The sequence below is a fragment of the Calidris pugnax genome, unplaced genomic scaffold (genome assembly GCF_001431845.1).
Source record: "Calidris pugnax isolate Ruff unplaced genomic scaffold, ASM143184v1 scaffold81, whole genome shotgun sequence".
NCBI lineage: Eukaryota > Metazoa > Chordata > Aves > Charadriiformes > Scolopacidae > Calidris > Calidris pugnax.
Genome location: NW_015090880.1, coordinates 204292 through 228901, shown reverse-complemented (window position 1 = coordinate 228901; position 24610 = coordinate 204292). Strand labels below are relative to the sequence as shown.

At 40.5% G+C, this 24610-nt stretch overlaps 3 protein-coding genes across 10 annotated transcripts in view; 1 reads left to right on the top strand and 2 right to left on the bottom strand.

The window, feature by feature from the left end:
* The first annotated feature begins 706 nt into the window (after nt 1–706).
* On the top strand, nt 707–11245 carry RBSN (rabenosyn, RAB effector). The gene is made up of 10 exons (XM_014946736.1): nt 707–896; nt 2068–2168; nt 2725–2770; nt 2876–3037; nt 3758–3999; nt 4830–4900; nt 5747–5833; nt 6308–6410; nt 6794–6868; nt 7691–11245. Exons 1-10 carry the CDS (start codon nt 722–724, stop codon nt 8828–8830), a joined length of 2202 nt encoding a protein of 733 aa, XP_014802222.1. The 5' UTR covers nt 707–721; the 3' UTR covers nt 8831–11245.
* Nucleotides 11246–11707: 462 nt separating this feature from the next.
* MRPS25 (mitochondrial ribosomal protein S25) lies at nt 11708–13467 on the bottom strand. Its single transcript, XM_014946737.1, has 4 exons — nt 13229–13467; nt 13036–13142; nt 12712–12799; nt 11708–12500 (listed from the first exon to the last, which is right to left on the bottom strand). The coding sequence occupies exons 1-4, from the start codon at nt 13360–13362 to the stop codon at nt 12308–12310; spliced, it is 522 nt and encodes a 173-aa protein (XP_014802223.1). The 5' UTR covers nt 13363–13467; the 3' UTR covers nt 11708–12307.
* Nucleotides 13468–14263: 796 nt separating this feature from the next.
* Nucleotides 14264–24610, bottom strand: part of NR2C2 (nuclear receptor subfamily 2 group C member 2) — a 39949-nt gene continuing 29602 nt past the window's right edge. For 7 of the 8 annotated variants that reach the window (XM_014946723.1, XM_014946715.1, XM_014946721.1 and 4 more), the window contains one exon: nt 14264–22643. In XM_014946723.1, coding sequence (XP_014802209.1) covers nt 22469–22643 — 175 coding nt within the window. In that variant the 3' untranslated portion in view covers nt 14264–22468. The remainder of the gene's footprint in view (nt 22644–24610) is intronic. The other variant, XM_014946722.1, reaches the window with a different exon arrangement.

The window sequence follows — 24610 nt, the reverse complement described above, 5'->3', positions numbered from 1 at the left end:
CCTTCGCCTGCTGGTTACCTTCAGCCCAGGCATAGTTGTTACATTATTCCCGACATGCTAACTCATGGTTCCCAGCAGCTTGTTGGAAAGCTTGACGTACAAAGTGTCTAGTTCAAGGAAACAGTTAATGTGTTTGGCAAGAAAAGTAGTGCCCTCAACTTTTGCTGGCATCCAGAGAGCAACAGAGCAGCAAGGACAATAAAAGATCCAAAGTTTCAACTTCCCAGTCTTTTTTTTTTTTTTTTTTCCCCCTCCCCAGGAGACTGCCCTTCTCTCACTTGCATTCATGTGAGATAATGCAGTGGGCTGTTTAGTACTTTTGACACTTTTTAGGTGTATAAGCATACTGAAATTCTTAGTTTGTAGTTCCTGCAACAAGACAAAGAATGTGTTGAACGTCACTGAATCCTAGGAAAACCATTGAGAATTAAGATATTATCTGTATGATGTCCCAGAATGCTGTGAAATGGGTCCCATAGCTCAAGACAGCTTACTCACTGAGTGGAGTGTCTCAAACTGCTCTTCTGTCATTAGGACATTAGTGATACTTTATGACAGGTAACAAAGAGCATTTCATGTCATCTGTTATTCTCTGAACTGCATTCTAGTTCTAAACAGAACACGTTGAGGAGAAACTTTTCATCAAGGAAAAAGACTTGTGCTAAAGGATGAGGAATATTCCATATTGTTTTGCGGGACAAATACTCAGTGACTCCCTGCCATGTTTGATAACTTGGGATTATCTTTTTCAGATCTTGTCCAGAAGGCCAAAAGAGCAAAGAAGAAATTGCTGAAACGCGAAGGAGATGACAGAACTGATTCTGGATCTCAGGAACGATACGAGTCGTTCAGCTATGGTGGAGTAGATCCATACATGTGGGAGCCCCAGGAAGTAGGTAGGACAGCTGGAAAGCGATACGCAGTGGGCATAACTTTTCTTCTAAACTGATTTGTGGAAGTGATACAGTACTGCTGAAGCATGTAATTGTGTCTGTGTTGCATTTGATTTGCTGTGTCGTGGGGTTATGGTTTTCATATACATTTCAGTAGCAATCATAGTATAAATATTAGCTAAAAATAGAGACAGTGAACTAGTAGAAGGCTTCTGAATATTAGAGGAGTGAGAATTGTTTTCAGACCAGAGTGGAGAAGATGCACCTCACGGATTTTAGGATGGGATTTGGTGGGTTTGTGAAAAGGACTGTGTGATGTCTCCAAAGCAGTAGCTGAATTCAGTTACCCAGAAGGGGCCCTTTCATTCCTATGAATTCAGCTTTGGAGGTTTTTTGGTTATTTCCTTAGCACGGAGAAGTGAGATTCTTACACTTACGTAGATAGTAGCAAAAGCAACATCTAATTTTATGTTATACCAGTCAGAAGAAAGTGGGGTGTTTTTTGTGTGTTTGCGGATAGGTTTTTTTTTTTTTAATTTTGGCTGAAACTTTGATTTTTCATACCAGGCTCATCTTACTCGGAAAAGGATTCAAAACTTAAACTTGAAACCAACATTGTTGAGTACAAATCGTACATTTCTTAAATACATACTATGTTGTTCTTTTGTGTACGTGGTGATCAGTTTTCTGTAAGTCTGAACTGTCATCAAGGATTTGATTCAGACCTCTAAAGGTGGGAGGATGATTAGAAGTCTGAAGGAGAAATTGCTGTTGCGTAAACCTCCAGTAATCATTGGACTTGCCTGTTCCCTTTGTTCAGCACATGTCCAGGAAACTAAAGGGAGTCGGTTTTGAGAACACTATGAGTTGATAATGGCTTGCCAAATGTAACTGAGGGATGGAGAGAGGAAAAAATTGTTGCAGGTGTTCTCTTTAACACAGCATCTGTTGCTTTCTGTAGTAGAAGTAAAATACTGTTTATTGTTAGCCTGGAGTTTAGGCTTTAATCTGCATGTTTTATTTAGAGCAGTACTGTGATAAGGATTCTAATGTGTCTTTAAAATTTAATTTGAACATGAGAAATAAATATTGAGAAGTGACAGCTGTCTTTCAAGAGGCATTTAAATCCCTACAGAGCACTTGGGTGACTGAAAACTTATTGCTGTCTCTCCAGGTGCTATGAGAAGCCATCTTTCTGATTTCAAGAAACACCGAGCAGCCAGGATCGATCACTACGTAGTTGAAGTCAATAAGTTAATAATCAGGCTAGAAAAGGTAAATTTGCTGCTTTTTAATATTCCAGCCTTCTGAATGTTTCCTAGATTTTAAAAAAAAAAAAAAAATTAAATATGAAGTGTGCCCATTTATCTAGCAGTGTGCTTTATAAAGGGAATATGATTTCTGTTCCTTGCATCTTCAAGCTGAAGATGCTACTTCCACATGCTTCATGAAACATCTGTTTTCCTGTATATTTTCTCAATCTTTTACTTTACTAAATTTCTCCCTAATGTTTTTGTCGTGATTGTTCCAGCTTCTCATTCTTCAAAATCTTACCAATGATATACTTAGATTTTGGCTCACATGCAGTAATGTTGGATGCTGTAAGGATTAGGTCCAAAATGCTCTGATTTGTACAGGTTTGGCAGTCGTTGTTCAGCACTATTTGTATGAATATGGCATTAGAAATAAATAGGAGACTTGCAGGAATCTGGTGTGAAAGAGGCCGAGACCTCTTAAAAATGCCAGGTTCCTTTTTCTTGTTGTGCTGGGTTGGGTTGGGTTTTTTTTCTTGCAAAGAACAATTTTCTTTAATGCATTGTTTATCTTATAGCTTACATCATTTGACAGAGCAAACACCGAGTCAGCTAAAATAAGAGGTTGGTATGGGTTTACTTCAGACTATTTGCTCCTTTGGTTTAATCAGCTGAGGAATTAATTGAATTAGTATCTTACACTGTGTGTATCCCCTCTTGCCCGATCAGCTATAGAGAAGTCTGTTGTGCCTTGGGTCAGCGACCAGGATGTTCCCTTCTGCCCAGACTGTGGCACTAAGTTCAGTATCCGAAACCGACGTCACCATTGCCGCCTCTGTGGGTCTATTATGTGCAAGAAGTGCATGGAGCTTGTCAGTCTTCCTTTGGCAAGTAAGTATGATGTGTGGTGCTAATTCCTCCTTTCCTTAGCTCACTTAGGGTGCTAACTGGATCCTGGCTTTTTGCCATTAGAAAAAAAGCTGCTGGTAATACTGGTCCTTAATGTGTCATTCAGTTCTATGCTGACACTTGGCTGTGAAACAGAACACGAAGAATGATTTCTCCATTCTTCATCTCTGTTCCTTCTTCAGATTTGGAACTACCGTGGGTATTTCCTGCCCATGGTTATCGAGATGCTGACATTAAGGAAATTCACCCACAAGCCCTTAAGAAACCCTTTGAACTTTAATTTCCTCATCTAGTGCATTGGAGAGGAGACTGTATTTTATGTGGAAATAAGTGACATTAACTGGGCTTTTTGGAGCATTTGAGCACAAAACATGGACAGCATTAATGTACCTTTTTTTCCACACTCTATTCTATAACTGTGCAAGCTCCATCATGAGGATGCTTCTAGGCATAAGCAAAGTAGGTGGTTCTCGGCAGCCGGCTCTCTGGCGCTTTTAGAACGGAGCAGCATTTACAGAGAAGATCCAAATTCTGACTTGCAGTCTTGGTTGTCATGGGTTTCTGGCATGTCTTTCAGCAGACTGTTTCAACTTGGTTTTCTAATATTAACTGAATGTAAAGTTTCTCATAAAGTAAATTGACTTGTGCTGGTAAAGTCTGTTGGCTTCTCCAGTCACTGTAAAATTACCTGTAAAATTTTAGGCAAACTCACTAGTGCCAGCAAAGAGGCCTTGGGCTCTCATACTAGCCCGAACTCCTCACCGAATAGTGTCCATGGCTCCCGCCGTGGCAGCATTAGCAGCATAAGCAGCGTGAGCTCAGTTCTGGATGAGAAGGACGATGACCGAATCCGTTGCTGTCAGCACTGCAAAGATACCCTGTTGAAGAGAGAACAACAGATTGATGAGAAAGAATACACTCCAGAGATCGTGAAACTCTATGAGGTAAATCAGAGTCTTTGCTGCTTTTGTCCTCAGTGTATATATCTGCAGTTGTCACTACTTGACTTTTGGCTTGTTATCTTGTGTCCAAGCTCTTACTTCAGGACTTAATACATACTTGGGTTAGAATAGACTCTATTGGGTGTTTGTGCCACGTTACAAAGATGTATCTGAAATGATGGAGCTGGCTGCCCTATAGTATTTATATCCCACGGTAACTTCAAATGTTATTTTAAGATACAACTTCATTCTCATCATCTGGAACTAATAATTCTGAGATGGCACTCTCTCAAAACTGTTAACTTTGTCAGCTGGGATTCTTCAGAACAGTTCTCATTTAAACCAGCGATATGCTGTGCACTTTGATGGGCTGCACTGGAGCTATAGGACTTGATGTTGTCAGTGGTGTTTGTCCTCACACTGGCAAATGCGTTTTTGAACCATCTACATCAGTCAACAGCATATGGCTGGAACATGGTATTCAGATGTGCTCTGAAAGCAGGGACTGACAATCAGCAGGTATCTCTTCGGTAGAGTCCACAGACCCCTCAGCTTAGTGTTAATGGGAGTTCCTGTTGGTGCTCTTTGTGAGGAGATTTAAGGCTAGAAGTTGTCCAAGTCATCCCTTAAATCAGCTTCTGAATTCAGGATTCACCTTGCAGAGGACCAGGGCGTCTCTGTTTCTGACCACGCTATCTGTGTTCTGAAGGTGACTGGAGAGTCTTGTCATCCCAAACAGCTAAATGGCTTTCATCATGGTTAACACAGACAGCATTTTCTTGCACTAGTGTTTTAATATAAGTTCTTTTTTTACACATTCTGTTTTAAACAAGAAACTCCGACTCTGCATGGAGAAGGTTGACCAGAAAGCACCAGAATACATAAGGATGGCAGAATCACTAAAGTAAGCCGCATTTGCTGATTTTGTTTATGAATGTATGTAATTTTCCTCCCCAAAAGTGTAAGGAGGAGTAAGGAAATGGTGTGCTAAGGCTGCAAGAGTGTGTAAATTACAAGAAAAAGCAGTATTAGGTTATCTGTCATTTTTTGGATGCTCTTCAAAGTAGTACTGAATTAATTATTAATGGTAACATTGCACGCAGAGGAGAAGTCTGTTTTATTTTTTTAAAAGCCACTTCCCACTGAGGTGCCACTGTCATACTTCTCTGGTAAAGCGCACGTAACCAGTCGTGTCCCTGCATGGGCTGCCCGTTACTTGCATCATAAATATTATACCCCTGTGGGGTTGTAGCCTTTTGCTTTCTGACAAATGTTAGTAGAGATAACTATAATGGTGTGGTTACCTATTCAAACATTCTGTTTTTTCTGCACCCAGTTGCCTGGAAAAAAAATACAAAATAGATACATTTGCTAAATTTGTGTATATTAGATAATATTATGTATGTACTATGTATACACAGGATGTATATTATGTATGTAGATTAGTAAATTGTGTATTTTAGATATCATTGGTAGAGTGGCATTCTTGTGTTAAAATGCAATTTCTCCTGTAATAGTAAATAATCATACGATCAAAAATAAAATTATCTTCTATGAAATGTCCATCTTCACAAGATAACAGTCATTTTCCACTTCTGTCACAAAGGGTTTTTAAACACGAGCATGGAATAAACCATTTAGCCCCTGTAGCGTCAGCTGTTCTTGAATCTTAGTCATCTTGGGATAGCTTCTAGTGTTTGTGTTGTGAGCTGGATGCACAACTTACATTGAAGTTGTATTTATTTCTTAGTGCTGGGGAGACAACCTACAATCTTGAACGTGCTAATGACTTGAGGGTGGAGATTCAAAAAGCATATGAATTCATAGATGCCTTAAGGTAAAAGAAGAGCCCTCCCTTTCCTTCCCCTGTCCCAGCATGTGTGCATCTCCTCTGGTATGACTTCTCTGTAGTTTTTTATCAGCTGTTGGTGTCTGTTTGTGTAGCACATACCTGCTTATTCGTATGGATAATCAATTTGTCTGCTCAGTTGTAAAGAGCATGTGAAAAGGTACATGCTGTTCCTGTGCACTGTCAATTCCTACTTCCCTTTAAAGTCTTAAAAAATCGTGGATTCCTCTGTAGTGGGAATAACAATGCAGAGAAGAAACAAATAGTGGCACAGTTCTTTTTTTTTTTTCTTTTAAAAAAAGGGGGTGGGAGTGGAAAGTGTTATAACTTGTAATATCCAGAATGGTTTACCTATAAGAAAACTGGAAAGTTTTCATCCAATATTGTCTTTCTGCCCTTCTGTTGCATTTTCACTGACCCTTGTTCCTGATCTGATGAGGCTGTATGTTTGCTTTGGTTCAGTAAGAAGATTTTGAGTCTAGGCTTGCATGAAGATCCCCAACCTCATCCTAAAACACTACAGCTTCAGAGAATGATAAGATATTCAGCTACACTTTTTGTTCAGGTAAATGGAGCATATGTTATAAGCTGAATGTAAATTCTATATAGTGTTCTCTTCTTTGCCAGGCATCCTCGTAGTTTGAAACTACTTCAGAAGGAAATTTACTTTTATACATCTTCTGTAGTTCACCTAATGACTTATGGTAGCCTTAAACGAGGTGGTGTCAGCACAGACAGTGTAGTAAGCATTGAGTTTGGGGACCTGAAAGGCCATGTGAATCCTGGCACGTCCGTTGGCTGTGGTGCGAGCCTCTGTGCCGTCACTGACTGCCGTGTAGAAGTGCCTTTCATTTGTCAGTGCGGTGTTCTGTTGGTCGTATCTCTTTTCAAGTAGTTGAAAATTAGCTGAATGCCTGCAAACAACACTAAATATTTCAATTTTGCCAGGAAAAACTGCTTGGCCTAATGTCCCTGCCAACCAGAGATCAGTATGAAGAACTGAAGAAGAAAAGGCTGCATATGGTAAGACAGGTTAAGATCTGTTATGTCTTGTCAGGGGCTTCATAACTTGCCTTTAATATTGGAGTTCAGTTTTTAATTTTCTTAGGCAGATGGTTCCATACCCTTTTTCAGGGATTCATGTAACACTGTGTTCTATGGAGAAGGTAAGTAGGTGTGTTCTGAGCAGCTGAAGGCTTCTAGGCAGCAGCAGTGACGTGGGTGCACGCGCTGTTCCTGCTGTGGTGCATGCAGAGTGAGCCCTACACTAATGATGTTAGTTCACGTGGGTTTTCAAATTGTTCTGCACAAGCAGAATTTGGAGATTTTTTTTCAGTGGTGAAAAAGGACATTAGAATAAGGGAGAGTTTGTTTGGGTTCTTTTTTCAGTTAGAAGGGAGAACATCATTAATTGGAAACTAAATTAGCTTTATCTTGAGGTAGAAGTTGAGAAATTGGAATCGTTGCACTCCAAAAGCTAACGATGTCAGTGGCAGATGTTCTGTTACAGGTGTCTGCTGTAGTCAGATGCGATACAGTTACTGTCCCAATCTAGGCCACTCTTTGCACAGTTGCATTAGGTATTTTTTCTTTGTACAAAGCGCTGTTGCTGCTCCTGCTTGCCCTGTAGTGGGTAGAGGCAGATATCTTTGGATTTTGATCAATATTGTCACCAAACAAACTGAAGGCAAGTATTCAGGTAATATTAGGAAAATAAGCATTTTCTGCAAAGTAACCAAAAATGATCCCTTTCAGTGACAACCAGCAATGTCTAAGACCAGTGAACTCCTTGTACCTATGGATATTTGGAAAAGAATTTTTCAAGCTGCATGTTTTTTGTTTTAGGTGGCTCTCGAAACACAAGGAAAACAAGAGGAAAAGCAGAAGGACTTTATCTCCAGATCTGCAGCCACAGTCAATGGTGATGCAACACACCTGAAAAAAGGAGCGGTCAGGAAATCGGAAGGCTGGTTACCTACATCTAGCATATCCAGACAGAGTGAGATAGCAGACCCACTTCTTCAGCAGATTGACAATATCACATCCTTTATTAAGCAAGCAAAGGCAGCTAATAGGATAGACGAGGTCCATATGTTGCAGGAGAACCTGAGGCAGCTTCAGGATGAATATGATCAACAACAAACTCTGAAAGCAATTGAGCTTTCTAAAAAACAGGCAGAAGAGGAAGAGATGCAGAGGGAGGAACTTCAGATCCTTCGTGAAAAAGAGTGGGAAAGAGAACACCACAAATTAATGTCTCAGCATTCAAGGACACGTTCCTTAGACTTCAGAGAAGTCAGGCAGCATCAGCATGAAGTTGCAAAAGAGAATCCGAACTTGACAGCACATGCATTAGATCTCGGTACTACTCGGATCAGAGGGAATCCAAGTTCTGAAACACCTCTTGTTGATCAGCTGCCAGCTAAAGAGCACTTAATCTCCACACTCAGATCCCAGAGCGTCCCACAGTGTGACAAAGAGCAAGACCGGACAGCCTCTCTGAACCCCTTTGAAGATGAAGCAGATACCCCTCAGTTGGAGGAGAACCCTGCCAACCCATTTGCCAAAGATGTTTCTCCAGTGGCTTCCTTCTCTAACACAGCTCTGCAAAGTGATAAAAAAGACTATAATCCATTTGAAAATGAGGAGGAGGAGGAGGAGGAAACTAAAGGAGCAGCTGGCAGTACTTCGAACCCTTTTGAAGAGGATGAAAATCCATTTCAAAAGCCTGGGGGCAGCTGGAATTCTGGGAATCCATTTGAAGAGGGATCCTCTACCAATCCCTTTGAAGTGGAGGATGGCAATGAAATCTCTGGAGAGGAGGCTATAGAGGAAGAGCTGCTTCTCCAACAGATAGATAATATCAAAGCTTATATATTTGATGCCAAGCATAATGGACGAATGGATGAGGTGGAGGTACTGACAGAGAACTTAAAGGAATTGAAGCGCACATTAGCAAAGCAGAAGGAGAAATCCAACTGCTGAAGCGGCAATAGGGCTGTGTAATAATTACTTTAAGTCTGGTGTTAAATATGGGAAGGTAGATCAGATACTTATAGACAGAACAGGTCATGAGGGAGTTGGGAAAATCTTGACTTTTATGCACTTTCAACTAGGCCTTTCCACTACTACTCAGTCTTGAAGAAAGAATTACTGAGGTGTGCTGCTGGTCTCAAATGCTTGTATGAAGAAACTTTACAATAACTTGTTACAACACTCTTTTAATGCTAATTGGTCTTACCGTGTGCTTCCTTTGGTCAAAGTGGTTAAGTGCTAACAGGGAACTAGGATTTGGCAATGGTTGCAATGGTTGGATTGCCATCTCCTGTTGTATTGGCCTTTCAAGTGGGGCATTGACTAGAGAGACAAAAACTTTTCTAAAACTTCTGCATCCTCTGATACTGACACAGTGCAGTGTTTCAGGCTGGCTTGATTGCCTAATGGTGTTAGGAGAGAGTGCTGTTAAAAGGCTACTCTTGATTCTTGAGGTGCAAAATATCCAGGCTTGCAGATCAATCTTGTGCAATGCTAATACCCAAAAGGGATTTTAAGACTTGGAAGAACTTTATAACTGATCTTAATATGATGAACTTTTTAATGTGTATATAAAATTCCCAAGTGAAGTTTGGATGTCTTTTCATCATTTTCCGTTTCCCATTTGCTCTGAGCACAAACTACAGTGTAATAGAGAGCACCGTGCTGGCTTCAGAGACTTGCTTGTGTGGGAACAAATACCTAGTCGCTGCCAGGGAAAGGAGCATCAGGTTAGCTCAGTCTCAAACTGTAATATAAAGGGTGACCCTCCAACTCCTAATTATCTTCTGGAATCTATACATTCCTTTAAACTCTCTGGGTGACAGAATGATCATGCTTGTCGTACTTGTGAGACTGGAACCCTCTTTTTGTAGCACTCAAGGAACAAAAATCTTGTTTACAATGAGAGCTGAAGTGCCACTGAACTGGAATTCTGTGAAAGCTGGGAGACAAAGTCTGTGGCTGCGACAGTGCCAAATAGCAATTCTCTTCCATATTTGATTCCCTTCAGAAGCTGTTAGGAGAATCAGGTGTGTCTGTCATTAAGACGCTCCAAATTGGAGTCACCTTGTGGTTCAGGGTGACAGAGCACCTGTGATGCAGGAGGGCTTAGAGCTGGGGCTTTTTTCTGCAGGCTGGTACCGGATCACTTTGGGGTTCAGACAGTCTGTGTCTGGGAAAGATGGAGCCTGAGCTGCTTTGATTTTTCTCTCTGAAAGGCAGAGCTCCATCCTCAGGAATCAGTGTTTTGAAAGGGTGGTGGGGAGTAGTTAGTCTAAAGAGTGTTATATATTTAAAGCTGAAATAAAGGAAAATGGGGCAGTTCACACCATATAGCACTAATAATAGTGGGCTTATTCAGAAGTGTACATTTTAGTGGAACGGGACATGTCTTTTAGCTATGTCTCTGATAATCTATATTAGCATAGCCACAATGCAAGCATTGCGTACTGTTTTAGAGACACAAATAATTACACTACCCAAAGAACAAAAACTCTAGTTTTATTTTGCTATAAATAAGGGGAAGTAGGGACATGAGGAACTGCCATTTAGAAAAAACAAATGGCCTATATCCTCACTTAATAGCACTAGTAACCAAGAGGAGCCAGCTAAGGACAGCTCGTGTTCTTCCTACTGTAGCCCAAACCCGAAGCTGGATGGTGCACCAATCAGGTTGTCTTAAGACCATGAAGTTTTTATACTGAGATGTTTTATTAGAGTTGATCGAGTCCCCAAATGTTGTTTTGCACCAAGTGAAACGAAGAACAGAGGATTCTGAAATGTCATAAACTAGGATGAGCACTGTGGCACCTGTTACAAAGGCAGGAAAAAAAAAAAGATGGCTAAACCTAATCCCTGGAATGGTTTGTTTCAACACAAGTACTATAAGGTAGTTACTTAACACAGACTCGTTTCCTAATCAAGAGGGTTGCTCCCTGCACTGTAACCCAAAGCTTTTTTTATCAATATGAAAAAATGTTTCAGTGGCTTCAGCTTTCACATTAAAAGTGTTTTTTCCTTGTTGCAATTATCCTGCCTTGTTTGTATTTTCAGTCTAATACACTAGTAATAAAGTATCCTTATTGTACATGTAATAATGTATTTTTACAAGCAGATAACAGACTAGCATACCTCATGATCTTTGTCAGTGTTAAATGTGATAGACTAGACACCCAATCCTGAAGTCATCTCCGCAGCAAAGACCTTACGTTGGTACCTTGACTGCTGTGAGGCACAACGCAGTGAAGGCATCTTAACTGTAAAGCTCAGTAAATAACTAGCATTGACTTTTGTTGAAATTGCATGCACTACTCTGTATGGGAACTTTGTAAACAGATGAAATAAACCAACATGTTTATTTTGTGCTGTGTTTGTCCTTGACACTTCTTACAGAATGCCTGGTGTGAAATTCTGTACTTGACTGTCAGCTCAGAAATGCTGAGATACAGTTCTACAGTCATTTGCACATATAACCCCGACGTACAGGTACGTGCTGTTACCAAGCAATGTGGTACAGCCTGTTGTATGTTCATGCTGTTACAGGTGCCGTGTAATTGTGTGGTCAGGCAGAAGCTGTGATGATTCAGAAGGGTTCTGTTGAGGTTGTGCAGGGAACAGGAGTGTTTGAGGTAAGGAGTGACATAGCAGCACTGCACTTTGAAGCATAATGCAATTTCTGGCTAGAATTTGCCGGAAGATAGTAAGTTCAGACACAGTTCTTCGTATGGCTTGCTTTTTTTTTTAAAAGGAAGACTTTAGGAAATTGTCTTCATTTAAAAGTAGCTCTAAATTGCTTTGGAAGAACAACAAAGATAATTGGAAAGCATCTTTCAAACACCAACGTACACGTTCTCCTTTACTGCTAATATTCTTCACTTGGTCAGTGCTTCTCAGAGCTGCACTATCAACTGCAAAAGTTGTATCTTGTACATGAGACTTCTAATAGTTTGAGTGATAACTAGATTCAGAAAATTTGGCATATAGTTACATTATTGTTTGGCTGTCTTCAGTGAGTACAAAATGGAAATCAGCAGGAACACCTTTATGCCACTTCCTACAAATTGTGGAGTTCTGTGCTGCTTCTAAGATAATTAACTATCAGGTCTAGTCTGTCTCAAAGCAATCACCATCTTGTTTTTGCCACAACCTTTACGTGCAGGCATGAGTAGGAAAACAGGGCTCTAGTCATTTTATTTCCCTTCTGTTTTTCCTTCAAACTTTGTAAATCTGGCACTCAAAAAGCTTGTTTTAACTTTTATTTACTTTTCACTGAAGTCTTCTTACAGCTGGAATAATTTCTGAGACAAAGTTTTCTATGTTACATGAACTTGCTTGTTCCTGTGTTCAGGAGCTGTTGGCTCTCATCTTTCACTGAAATACCTTGATCATCCAAGCCCTGCGGGAAAAACAGCTGCAGGGTGTGAGATCTCAGGATGATGCCTCCTTCTTCATAGCAGTTTTATATTTTCCCCTCATCTCTTTGGGCAGCGGCACAAAAGCGGGGCAGGGAACTTGGCCTTCAATTTCACACATGCATTCTCGCAGGTGATACTTCTTAGGCCCAAAAGTTGCTGGATGTGAAAGTTTTTTCCTTTCTCTTTCCTCTTTTTCAAGCGTTTCTCTAGAAAAGAGATCTGTTTGTTACTGTCAGAAACTGAAGGACAACATTTCCTCTTTCTACCTTGGACCCAGTTTACCAGAAAGATTGGATTTAGAGTTCTTAGCTTGGGGACTTTGTCTGGAAAATGCGTGCTGTACACCTGACCAATGTTTGCAGGGACTGTATTACGATGTACGCTAGACTGTTCCTTACCTTATTCAGTGTTACTTACTTGCTTTTCCCCAAGATTTTTTTAATGTGCTCGGTTATCTCTTTGTTGGTTTTATCTTCCACATCAACCAAAACTTGTTCTCCATTGTCTGTCAGGAAAGTGACAGTGTATCAGTGCCCCTTCCTGACCACGTGCCGTTTCACAGTAGCAGCAAAACGTGTTTTAAACGCACAAAACTAAGACGTCTGCTTCTCTGATACAGTTAAATGTACGCGGTAACGTTTCACCACGAAAAGCAAAGTTTGTGCAGGAGGAGCGCGGGGCCGCGGGCAGCGTGAGGGCCCGAACCCCCCCCCCGGCCCGCCCGCCGCCGGCAGCACCCACCCAGGTAGAAGCGGAGGAAAGGCGAGGGGGTCATGTTCCTGAACAGCATGATCTGCACCCAGGGGTTCTTGTACTGGATCTGGGGGATGTTGAAAAACACAAACTTTCTGGAAAGGAAAAGAAAAACACACAGGCGCGAGCCGAGATGCCTGGAGGCGGCCCCGGCCCGCGCCCCGCTGCCCCCCGCGCTCACCTCGCGCCCTCGCTCAGCTCCCCCGCCGTGTTGTAGTTCACCGTCATCACCTTCACCGAGCTCTTGAAGATGACGTCGCCCTGGTTGAGATACTGCAGCGTCCGCCTGATAGGGAACCGGCCTTTCATGGGCATGGCGGCGGCCTGCGGGGCGCCTCTGCGCCGCCGGGCGGAAATGGCGGCGAGCACCCCCCCGCGCCGGGATCCGGCTCTCCTCTGCGGACGGGATCCCTCCGCGGCGCGCGGCTGCCGGGGCGGGGCGGGGCCGTGATGCGGTTCTCTCGTGCGCGCGAGACCTTTACCACGTGACGTTGTGTCCGTGCGCTCCCTCGCGTCCCGGCGGGTTGTCGCTGGGGGCTCCGGTACCGCTCCGTGTCGGGGACACGATTCCAACGGGCAGAGGATCATCGGCTTTTCAAACTTGGGCAGCAAAAGCCCCACCTTCACTGCAGGCCCCGAAATTAAAAGGTCTTTTTTTCCCCCCCCCCATGCATGTTTTTCTTCTGGACACCTAGATTTGGCAGTTGAAGCCCGAAGTCTGGTTCCCCCGGATTCCCCAAACAAACTTCTCCAGGTTGCAGAGTTTCAGTGACAAGAAGGGTCTGTCAGTGCCATCGCGGCCCACTCTGTCAGACGGGGGCTGCACTTGCTGTGCCTCAGCAGCACCCGGGGCCGTGACCCCCAACGAGAGCCGAGGCCTCACCCTCACTGAGAATCTGGGGAACAGAAGGAGCTGCCAGATACAAGTGGACATCAAGTGCTGTCCGTTAATAGCAAACTGTCTCCGCAGAAGCCCTGAGCGAACCAGCAGGCTCATGAAGATGAATTAAACATTTGGGAAAAGGTGCGTCTCCTCCTCCCGGGGCCGGAGCGGGTCCCGGCACCCACAGACCCGGGTAAATGGCTCCCAAGAGCATCACTGTAGTGAAGGGAAAATACTGTTTCTCCCTAAAAGGCAGTAAATTAGGCATTTGGCTTAGGCACCTGATATTTAAGAAGAAATTAAGTGAACTGAAAAATAAAACTCCAGAATGCATTTATATTTGTAATTTACTTTAATGGTATAAACCTCCTTTAGGTAGTATTAAGCCACAACAATATACTGCCACATTTAAACAGCATTTAATAAAATGCATAAGCTAAATCATGCACTGCAATACTCTATATACAAACACAACAATGCAAATTTCTCTTCATGACTGAAGACATTGATTAGATATAAAATTCAGATTAAAAAAAAGAACATGCTATTATTTTTAAAGGCTACCACACATAACAGTTGCTGATTTCACAACAGAAGCTGTGAGAAATACGTAACTTTTGCAAGTTTCTAAAGTTGAAATTAAAATATATTAAAATAAACAGTAGTTTTCTAAATTATAATGAACATAGACTTCCAGAAAACATCCCAAGGAATTAAAAGTAGATTATTCCTTTTATAAAAATTTGCTGGTTTTGTAGGAGCTCAGAACTCCAGGTGGATACAGCACTTCACAACGTGGAACTGTGAGAACACTGGCTTGCAATGTATTCTGGAATACAGAGTAATTATTAAAAATATTTCCACATTTAACATTGAGTCCACGTATGAGAAATTTAACATATATGCTCTGTAGGTGTTTTCTTCTTAAAGAATATCCTTTTTTTTTTGGAAATTTATTCAGTCCTACTTTTAACACAAAATCATCAGAAATATTTTAAAATGGACCCATGCCTTATTATCATTAATCTGAGATCATTAAAAAATATTTGAGAAGCCAGTTACTCAGGGGTGCTGGACACCTGGCAATAGGCTGCGTCTCACACCTCTGCTTTCTGTGCTTACGTACAGAAAGTGATTTCACATTCCACAGTTTGCACAGAATATTACAACAGAGCCTTCATTGCCACTTAAATATGAGCGCATTTTGTCCTTCAGAATACAAACAATTCAAACGTGGATATAAAACAAGTTCACAATTTTAAAATATGGGGGTTTTTTTCAAAATTCACAACTGAATTTTTAAACGGATTCAATCCTGATCAATATCCCAATTGGATTCCTAATCTTTAAAACTGTCACTGCAGTACAATTATGTCAACAGACGTTAGGTTTCCATTCAGCCTTTAAAGAGAAAAGCAAACACTATTCAAACAGCACTGATTGTCAAGGCACCAATGAAGGACCCTCTGTCACAGGAATTCCTGCCATTACTTTAAATAATTTTCCTGCTGAAAATCTCAAAAATAAGGTTTGAAATGTTAAAGTGGATGTTTTACAGTTTTTTTTTCCGTATTTGAAAGAAAGCTTACAAACACTTGCTAAACAATGTGGCCAGAAACAGAACATCCTTAGCACTTGCTGTAGCAAAGACTGACAAGGGCCTGACTCTGAAGAGACCTGTGTTTTACTTGCAGCAGGCAAGAAGCTCACCTTGGCTTAGTTGGTGTCTGCTCATCTGCTTAAACCTACACAAGTTTTTGCCCCACCAAGTACAAAAGGTGGGAATATATGCCCAGAAAAATTCCATTTCACCTTCTTAGTGACAAAAACAAGACTTTGCTGAACTATCCCCCCACGCAATCTGTAAAATGCTTTTTTAAAAACCCAAACTTAATAGAGTAACTTTTACAGAAGGCTTCCTCTGTTAACCAAAGTCATCAGAAGGGAAAAGGAACAAGAACTACTTATATTTTGGTAATGTAAATGTCTGAATACTGCCTATGAGTAATTCACAGTCTTAATGTGAGTGTGATTCCACGAGCACTCTGTGAGCAGTGGACACCCCACGCCCCCAGCGCCGGAGCCGGTCACAGTCCCCCAGAGGCAGCCCCAAAGGGGTGTTACTCTGACATCCCAATGAACTGCCCAGCTCCGTTTAGTTCAAGCTGGGCAACAGAGAGAGTAACTTCGGAAAGTGAATATACAATTGAAACGCATCATGAAAACCCAAAATAAGCCTTGATGCTTGCTAAGAAATAAACGGAGCAGCCTCCCTCTTATTTAATTAGCACTGTAACAGAAATGTTGTCATTCCGTTGAAGAGAGGACACAGTCGTTGTTTAACTAATGGTTTGGTTTCATGTGATCATTATGGCAATGTCAGTATTGACTTTTTAAACACCATCCATTGCATCCTGTTCTGTGTGCTACAGTTCAATGTTAAAGGGCAACTTGTTTTTCTCCAATTAGCCACTGCGGAAGACTTTAAAAAAAATAATAAATCGATCTCTTACACCAACTTTCACTGAAAAGAAAACTTTCCTAAAAAGTCTCTCAGAAGGCTGAAACAGAATGAGTATATATTGAAAACAGGAGAGTATTTTCTGTGACTATGGTTATTTATTTTTAAGATATTATATCTTCAATTACCTATTCACTGGCAGGCTTCTACATGTCAAATGAGAAAAGGTAGAGGGAGTACTGTAAAAGCCAGAAAATTTATGGAATATATTTGTCAGTTCTGAACAGAAAATACTAAAATCAGGCTGGGTTTAGAAAAAGGTACAAAACTCTGAAATTCATGAGGATTCACCTGCTTAAGCGAGGCTTAGCTTGGGCTAAGAAAGGAGAACTAGGAAGCTCTGGATTAGCAAATGAATGAAAAGCTTTAACACACAGAACGGTGTGAACACATGGCTACATATCTGTACATATATACATACACTACACACTTTCTATACACTGTACATAATATATTTAGACAGGTATAAACATATACATTCATACACACATACATACAACTATGTACATATGCATCAGCTGCTCGAGTGAGTTTTAGAATTGGACATGCAGAAATGCACAATGGTGGGAGGCACAAAATAAAATGTGTAAAAATTTATCAAACCCTTTAAAAAGAAGGAAGACAGGCATGAATTTAACAATAATAAGCCATTTTCAAAGCATTCATATAACTCAGAGGAGAAAACTGGCTGTAGGAATTATGGAACATTATGGCAGTTATTAGCTATGAGGAACTTTGCAACTTGACTTCACAACAAAAAGCTCAGTAATAAGGTAATTCTGGGGTTTGATGTTTTCCAAGTCTAATATATTTAGACTTAGAGCATTTAAACTTTACGAAAACTTCAACTTGCAACCTCAGTATAAATAATGTTCTAATTTTTTTTTGCACAAATAAGTCCCCATATAATGTTGATAACATTGATTGCTGCAGAAGTGGGGCTGTAGCATTATGTAAAAAGAGGCGTTATGGCATTTTCCATCAAACAATAAGCCTAAACTTAGTTCAGAAGAATTTACTGTTAAAATGATTCAGCAACTTCAGAATCAAGAGGTGCACAAAGTTTTCCTTTCCTCTCCTTTGCCATGCCCTCTTGTTAATTTGTCATATAAAGCTGTTCGTTAAACTAACTTTCTGTCATTCAAGTTCCTGTAGATGCTGGCAATTTGTCCTCTCTCTCTGCACGGCGTTCATGGCCTCAGCTCGTTGCCCTCCCCGGCTGTAGGGAATCGGGGCTGCAGATGCTGGTGCTGCTCTCATGGCCCATCATCAGAGCGGACCACACAGCTCTGTGGGTTGTGGTGAGCTGGCAAAATACCAGCATAGATGGGAACCTGCTTCCCCTCTGCCTGGTAGTTCTGCTTTTTCTCTTACAGGCAGGAGTAGATGGAAAAGAACCCACCTACCCTGCTCTTGCACTCTAAAGAGTAACTGCAGGAGAGGAGAGGGATTTAAAATAGAAAAACAACATGTTGATGTATTTTTTCTTTTCTTTTCAGGGTGGTATCATCCTGTTGGTATTTGCTAGTGCAATCTCTGTGGCTGACAGACTGGCCAGTTCTGCTCACGCCACCCACCCCGAACTGGCCCCGACGGGTGGCTGTCGCAGGGAGCTGCTCTGATCACTGATGCTTGAGCAGCATCCTCAGCCCACAGATTTCCAGTCCTTTTCCTGGCTAAACTGTGTTCCTGATACCCTTGCTGCTCATGCTATTTGGGCCTTTTTAAAATTACCCCTTACAAATTAAATAGCAGGTAATCAGGGAAGAATCCTAACTACTGTCTTAATTATAATGGCCAGAAAAATGTAGTGACATCTCCAGCATCTTTGATGGAATCGTTCAGGAATCTGTGAAAGTCCTGTGTGCTACACACAGCAAGGAAAACATTGCAGTGCTTTACAGTCTCTGCCAAAGAAGAAACACAGTCAGGAAACTGGTTTTGCCTGGAAGCTTCAGGCCTGATTCACCCCAGAACGAGCCCTTGGCCAAGGGTACCCCAGGGAGGATGCATCCAGCACAGGCACCTTCAGTCCCCCCTCGCCCCAAGGGCAAAAAGAGACTTGGTAAATGGTACCAAGTAATCAGTGGTGACCATCAATGGTTTCTTGCCCCAGAGTGCTCGGAAAACTAAGCCTCCTTAATAAACTAACATTTTAAGGCAGCTAAAATCTTGTATGATCTCTTTGAAGGATTCTCCTTGGAGATTATTTTTTCCTCTTCTACCACTTTCACACCCGAGTGACTCTCCTGGCACCAAAAGCACCAGATCTCATTTACAAGCCATGTAAAGAGAGAACGGTGACTTCTGCACATGAGCTTAGTTCCTCATCTTTCGTCCAATGTAAGTAAATTAAGGGAAAAGTAGTAAACCTTCTTGCCCTGGTCACAAATGCAATAAAAATCATTATTACAAAGCTAACCCAGAATACTCCTATATGTTACTGATCATTGTTCTTTTCTTCTACAAGATTCAAATTCAGTTCCTTCTCAAAAAAGTTGCAAAACAAATGGAGTACATGGAGAATGAACATTACTGCCTCATTATTGCTTCCTGCGTGCCCCAGTTTCAGTCAGCACAGAATTCTAACATTTGTCTGAATGCATTACAACCAAGATACACATGTAATCAAGTTCAGACAGAGCTAATCACATACTTTATCACTACGTCTCTACCGAGTTAAATATATTTTCAAAAGCAGCAGAAACAGGACCTTGAAAATTCTGGAGAGAGTGAATTTTAGGCACTAAGTAGAGCTTCAGTGAGATGTTACTTTTCTTAGAATTCACTTTCAGGGCTATGGTCCTTTGACTCCTAGTTCTGTAAACACCAGTTTGGCATTGACACTTGGCCTTTACAAAAACAAGCTAGTTCCATACTTAAGAAACAGTTTTTCAATAAATGTTACAATAATAAAAAAACCTCTCCTGTCCCATATTCATAAGCAAAAGTATGCACTTGCAAAGAAGAAACAAATGAAACTAATTTAGAAGTAAAGCGAGTAAGATTAGCCTGTTACCATCTTTTGGTTACTGGCAGGGGGGTGGTACAAACCTCAGCAATGACAAGAACAACATCAGCCCTGTACCTTCTGCAGAGACAGTGTGAAACGTGCCCGAGCCTGCAGCAGCACCGTGCACACTGTTCTCCCTCTGCTCTCTTAGAGGTCTGAACGCCCAAGCACCAAAGGCTGGAGGTAACAGCAAAGGTTAACACAGAGCAGGGACAACTTTGTGAGGCCCGTTTTCCTTAGCTATGCCCTTTCCTATTGCTACCAAGAAACACCTGAACTGCTGGCAGAAAGAATCCCTTCATCTGTTCTGTGCTTCCTATTGATGGACAGACAAGGAAAACAAAAAGCTTTCTTTGAATGAGTTAAAATAGCTTCACTGCTCGGTTAGACCCGGATCACTGAGAGATGACCAGCTTCACTGCGTGATACACCGGAGGGCCATGCAGCCATCCAGAGGGACCATGACAGCCTGGAGAAATGGGCCAAGAGGAATCTCATGCAGTTCAAGAAGGGGAAGCACAAAGTCCTGCCCCTGGGGAGGAACAACCCCAGGCACCAATATATGCTGGAGGCCACCAAGTGGAACATGACCCACAACGTCCTCTTGCCACAATGAAGGCTCACCGTCCCCTGGGCTGCCCTGGGCAAAGCATGGCCAGCGGGTTGAGAGAGAGGATCCTTCCCCTGTATTCGCCACTGGTGAGGCCACATCTGGAGTGCTGTGTCCAGCCCGGGCTCCCCAGTCGAGGAGAGACACGTAGGAGAGGGTCCAATGAAGGGCCACAAAGATGTCACTAATGATGCTTACTTATCCACTTAAGTGATTTTTACATAATACTGAAAGCAAATTAAACTGCATAATTTTTTTTTGCAATGAAAAAATCACAATAATTCAATGCATACTGCTTTTAGAACAACAATGACATAATGCAATAAAATTTTAAATTTTAACAGAAACGGCCACAACTATTTCCAAGGTAGCAACTTCTGATGCTGTTAATATCACAATTGATTTTAAGTTGTATACCCTTAAAACAGGGAGTTTGCATCGAAGTGCTGACACAATCACACAAAAAGTTACACTGCAATAAAACAGCTAGTACAAAATTCTCTATTCCAGTTGACTTAATATTCAGAGCGCAGACCTTCCATCATATGAAAAAAATGACAATTTTGTTTGCTATAGCAAAAGCCAAGAGAAATGAAAGTGCAATATTACAAATCTCTGCATGCATATTTGACTCTTTGTAACACCCTTTTGAGAAAAGAAGATCCTGAATGCTGTAACAATGGTGACTGTAGAAAACTGTAATGCATCCAGAAACTAAAATTAAGTAGCCTTCTGTGTCACAAAGAGTGCTACAACCGTGAGCCTCCTGATGAGAATGACACAAACCAGGTCAGGACTTTTTAGTACGTCAGAAGCCTCATCTAGAGCTGCTTAAGATCTTTTGGCTACAAGTCAGACCCTTAAAAGACACAAACACCAATCTGGTTGGTGTTTCTAAATAAATGTCAATAACAGAAGAAAAACGAAAGTGCAGAACTTATCATTAGATTTTTGTCACATAAAAATACGCAAGTAGAAAATGCCTCTACCATACAAATAATTAAAATAATTGATGCATCTGAGCCAGGATCAGATGAAGGTATTAATTACCATGACTTTTAAAAAAAACTTTGATTGCTTAAAATATTTAATGTCTTTAATAATAAACTATACTAAAATGAAGGCAATGCTAGCAGCTAATGGCTGACACTAGAAAACACAATGATGGCTCATAACTCTAGGCAATTAAAAAGTAGTTAATTCTATAACTCCATGGTCTATCAGTCATTAACTGCAATTGTACACAACAACATAAATCCTGATTGTATTTCAGCTTCAAACTGAGCCACGGAAGTTTGAGAGCACTGCAAAAGTGTGAGCGCTCAGTCAGGGAAGGGAAGAATTAGGGGAGAAATAAAGTGGGAACGCTTTGTAATATGCTCTTGCTGACAGCCAGAGGCTCTGCACATTCCAGGGTTTGAATTGTACCTTTGGCTGGCCGAAGAGAGTGTTTAGGAGTACAGAGGAAGGAAAAATTTGGAAATACAAAGAGCATCACACAGCTCTACTTGAAAACAACTATTCTTCCAGTTAATGACTGATTTTCCCCACAATCAAAAGTCTTCCTATTAGAGTAACGTTTGTCATGATTGTGTCGGTCTGAATAGAAACTTCAAGGAACCAGAATATTTCATCATTACTGTGGCAAGAAACACATTTTTTCTCCTAGTTTGGGTAATTCCTGCAGCATGTAATTGTCACTATGACCGCATCGTACTGTGAATTACAACTGCATTCATTTAATAGAGTATAGCTTCAAATAATGTGGATATCTGATTTAAGAATCCACGTTAATACATCATGCATAACTTAAGAGCAAGTATCTTTTTGTAGAATAAATGATTGTCTCCTGTAGCATTCTACATTTTCACAGAAATCACTAGCATTTTGACTAAGGACATAGGCAATTTTTTTTCAGTTTCCATACTCATAAGCAGGATGTTGATGACATTGTCGCTTTGACAAGAAGTGCTTACAAAGTGCTAGTATTATATCCTGGCATTTATTAGATATTAATTCCAAGGATATTTTTAAATATATACATACTGTTCTTTTTACTTTTAAAGTAATTTTATTACTAATCTCTGATATTATAAAACTCTATTTTTAACCACTGATAATTTCTAAATACAAAGCACGTGAAAAGTATTTTCAGTAATCTATAGCCTTTTAAATGAAAGGCATTAAAAATATTCCTTGTGGCTGAAAAGGTTCTATAGCAGGTATTTTAATAGCTGCTTAAATTTTGTCAGCGTCAAACAGACAAGGAGAAATCTGACAGGAAACTGGTAACAAATTGGAAATATCTGTACATACCAAAATGCTATTTTTTTAACTTCGCAATTTTATGTTTTTACAAAAATTACTTCGATCCATCAAATTGTGTTGTTCCCACTACGCAGATGTGCCAGTTATTTGCCCATTATATTCTGCTGTTTCCATTTTGAGAATGTAGGGGATTATGCTGTCAATGGGAACATTTCCAATGAGACCAGTAAAAAACAGTTCCTCGGTAATACTAGAGCTCATCAGCCTAAGGGCTGGCAGGCGAACTAGAATCCGGGCTAGCCTGAAAAAGAAGTTGAGCACATTGTAAGTACATATAATACCAGTTTAAAATACATTGTGGCTAAAGAGCTGGATCTGCTTTTATTATTACCATAACTCATGAATGGGAGTAAAGAAGCAATTAGAGCTAATTGAGCTACCGTAAAAAGAACAGTTATTTTTCTATCCTGCAAGTGAAATGCAAAGCCACGATCTTTCTCTGTGGTTTTCCAATGAAAAAGACATATTACTGCCTTTTGTAGATACAATGTTTATGTATAAACACACAATTCTCCCTGTCTGCTTTTGAAATTCCCAGCTCTGGAGGCACTTAATAGTTCAGGACAACACTGAGACTAATAATATTCATACTGACTAGTAACATTTGCACAATTTTAAGAGCAAAATGCTTAATTAAATTTTAAACCATAAACAGCATAGGCCTCAGTTTCCTAGCAACTTAATGACAAACCAGATAGCGAGAACGGGACTGGATATGTATAAAAAGAAATAAGACAATCTGCTTCTGATGAGAAAAGGAACTGAGAGGTATGTGCTGTTACTCATACATACTGCCAAATGCTGTGCAGTTTTTATGTACCAGGATGTTAACAGACATCCAATATAATGAAGAGGTTGTATTGAATTTCTGGACTTTCAAGTATCTGAAATTTAGGACATACTTTTGTATGGCAAAAGTACATCACAAATGCCAAAATAAATAACTTTCATGAACCAGAGCCATGTAATAGCAAACCTGAGACAGCACTGAACATAGGTCTCTGCAAAATGCTTGAATATCTACGGAGAAAATATGTAACATTCATTCTGCTAATATACCGTATCTTGTAAACTTGAGGTGAAAATTGTAAAAAGATTTAAGCTATGCTGTTTTTGTGACAATTATAACACGTGCTTCTACCTCAATTTGTGCCAATGTTCAGCTGCTCAGAAATAACCAGATTGTACTCTAAACTTATCTGTGGGTGAGCATGGGGATACCGACAATATTAATTAAAATAGAGGCCACTCTATTGGGAGTTTGGGAGATTTATCTCTGATTTTGTTCCTTGAGCCACTATTCAGAGAAGTAAGTATATGGAACAAACTTTGTATTTCATTTTATGGCAGGTATCCAGCTCTCATGCAGCAAACCAGAGTAACTAAACTGTACATGGAAGAATGTGGGATTTGAGGCTATTTTTGAAGTGGAGAATCCCATCGTCACTGCACCTAATGAGGAATCCTGATGCCATTTCTGTTGCCCCACAAAATGTGAACTCGGTAAGATCAGCGCAGAAACCAGTTTCTGAGATGGGAGAAGCGCTTTCTTCTACAGGCTTTGTTTGTTTTTGTTGTTTTTTAAAGTTACACTATTCTCAGATCTTGCTTAAATGTACAGGATTACATGCTTCTTTATGTGGGAATACCTTTCACAGAGAATATGTTCTAGGATATATTGCTAGACAGAAGCTAGCATTCCTCTTGTAGCACAGAGAATTACTGCGTTGATGAAATTTAAAATAGTTTCAGTGGATATTATTAGAAAATATGATAATTACTTCTAGCAAGTAAGAAACAGAACAGTTGAGAGGTGAAAAACAAGTTAGGTACTTTCAAATAGAAGTCCTTGGAAACTTAAAAAAAAAACAAAGGAGAAAATAAGTGGGACATGGGAATTTATTATAAACAGAAGCTTTAGAGTTTGCTACTGTTCCCCACATGTAATCCTTCTTGTTCCAAGGTTTATAAACTGACAGTTTTAATACTTTTCTGTATATGTAAAGGATGGCAGTCACCTTTCATTATCTCAAAGCCTCTTTGACAACTAACTTGAAAAAGGAGGCAGTTTGAATTAAAGTTTGAGACAGTTGAGTCTTGAGACTTCTAATAAAGTCTGTTCACTTTTCTAAACATAGAATCATAGAATCATCTAGGTTGGAAGGGACCTTTAAGATCATGTAGTCCAACCATCAACCTAACTCTGAC

Bases quoted from the DNA above. Each gene is read 5' to 3' on its own strand.
- RBSN (XM_014946736.1), top strand. From the start codon at position 722: ATGTTTGATAACTTGGGATTATCTTTTTCAGATCTTGTCCAGAAGGCC. The intron at 4,901-5,746 runs GTAAGCCGCATT...TTTATTTCTTAG, and splicing joins AGGATGGCAGAATCACTAAA to TGCTGGGGAGACAACCTACA. The intron at 5,834-6,307 runs GTAAAAGAAGAG...GCTTTGGTTCAG, and splicing joins GAATTCATAGATGCCTTAAG to TAAGAAGATTTTGAGTCTAG.
- MRPS25 (XM_014946737.1), bottom strand. From the start codon at position 13,362: ATGCCCATGAAAGGCCGGTTCCCTATCAGGCGGACGCTGCAGTATCTC. The intron at 13,143-13,228 runs GTGAGCGCGGGG...TTTCCTTTCCAG, and splicing joins GAGCTGAGCGAGGGCGCGAG to AAAGTTTGTGTTTTTCAACA. The intron at 12,800-13,035 runs GTGGGTGCTGCC...CTTTCCTGACAG, and splicing joins TTTCCTCCGCTTCTACCTGG to ACAATGGAGAACAAGTTTTG.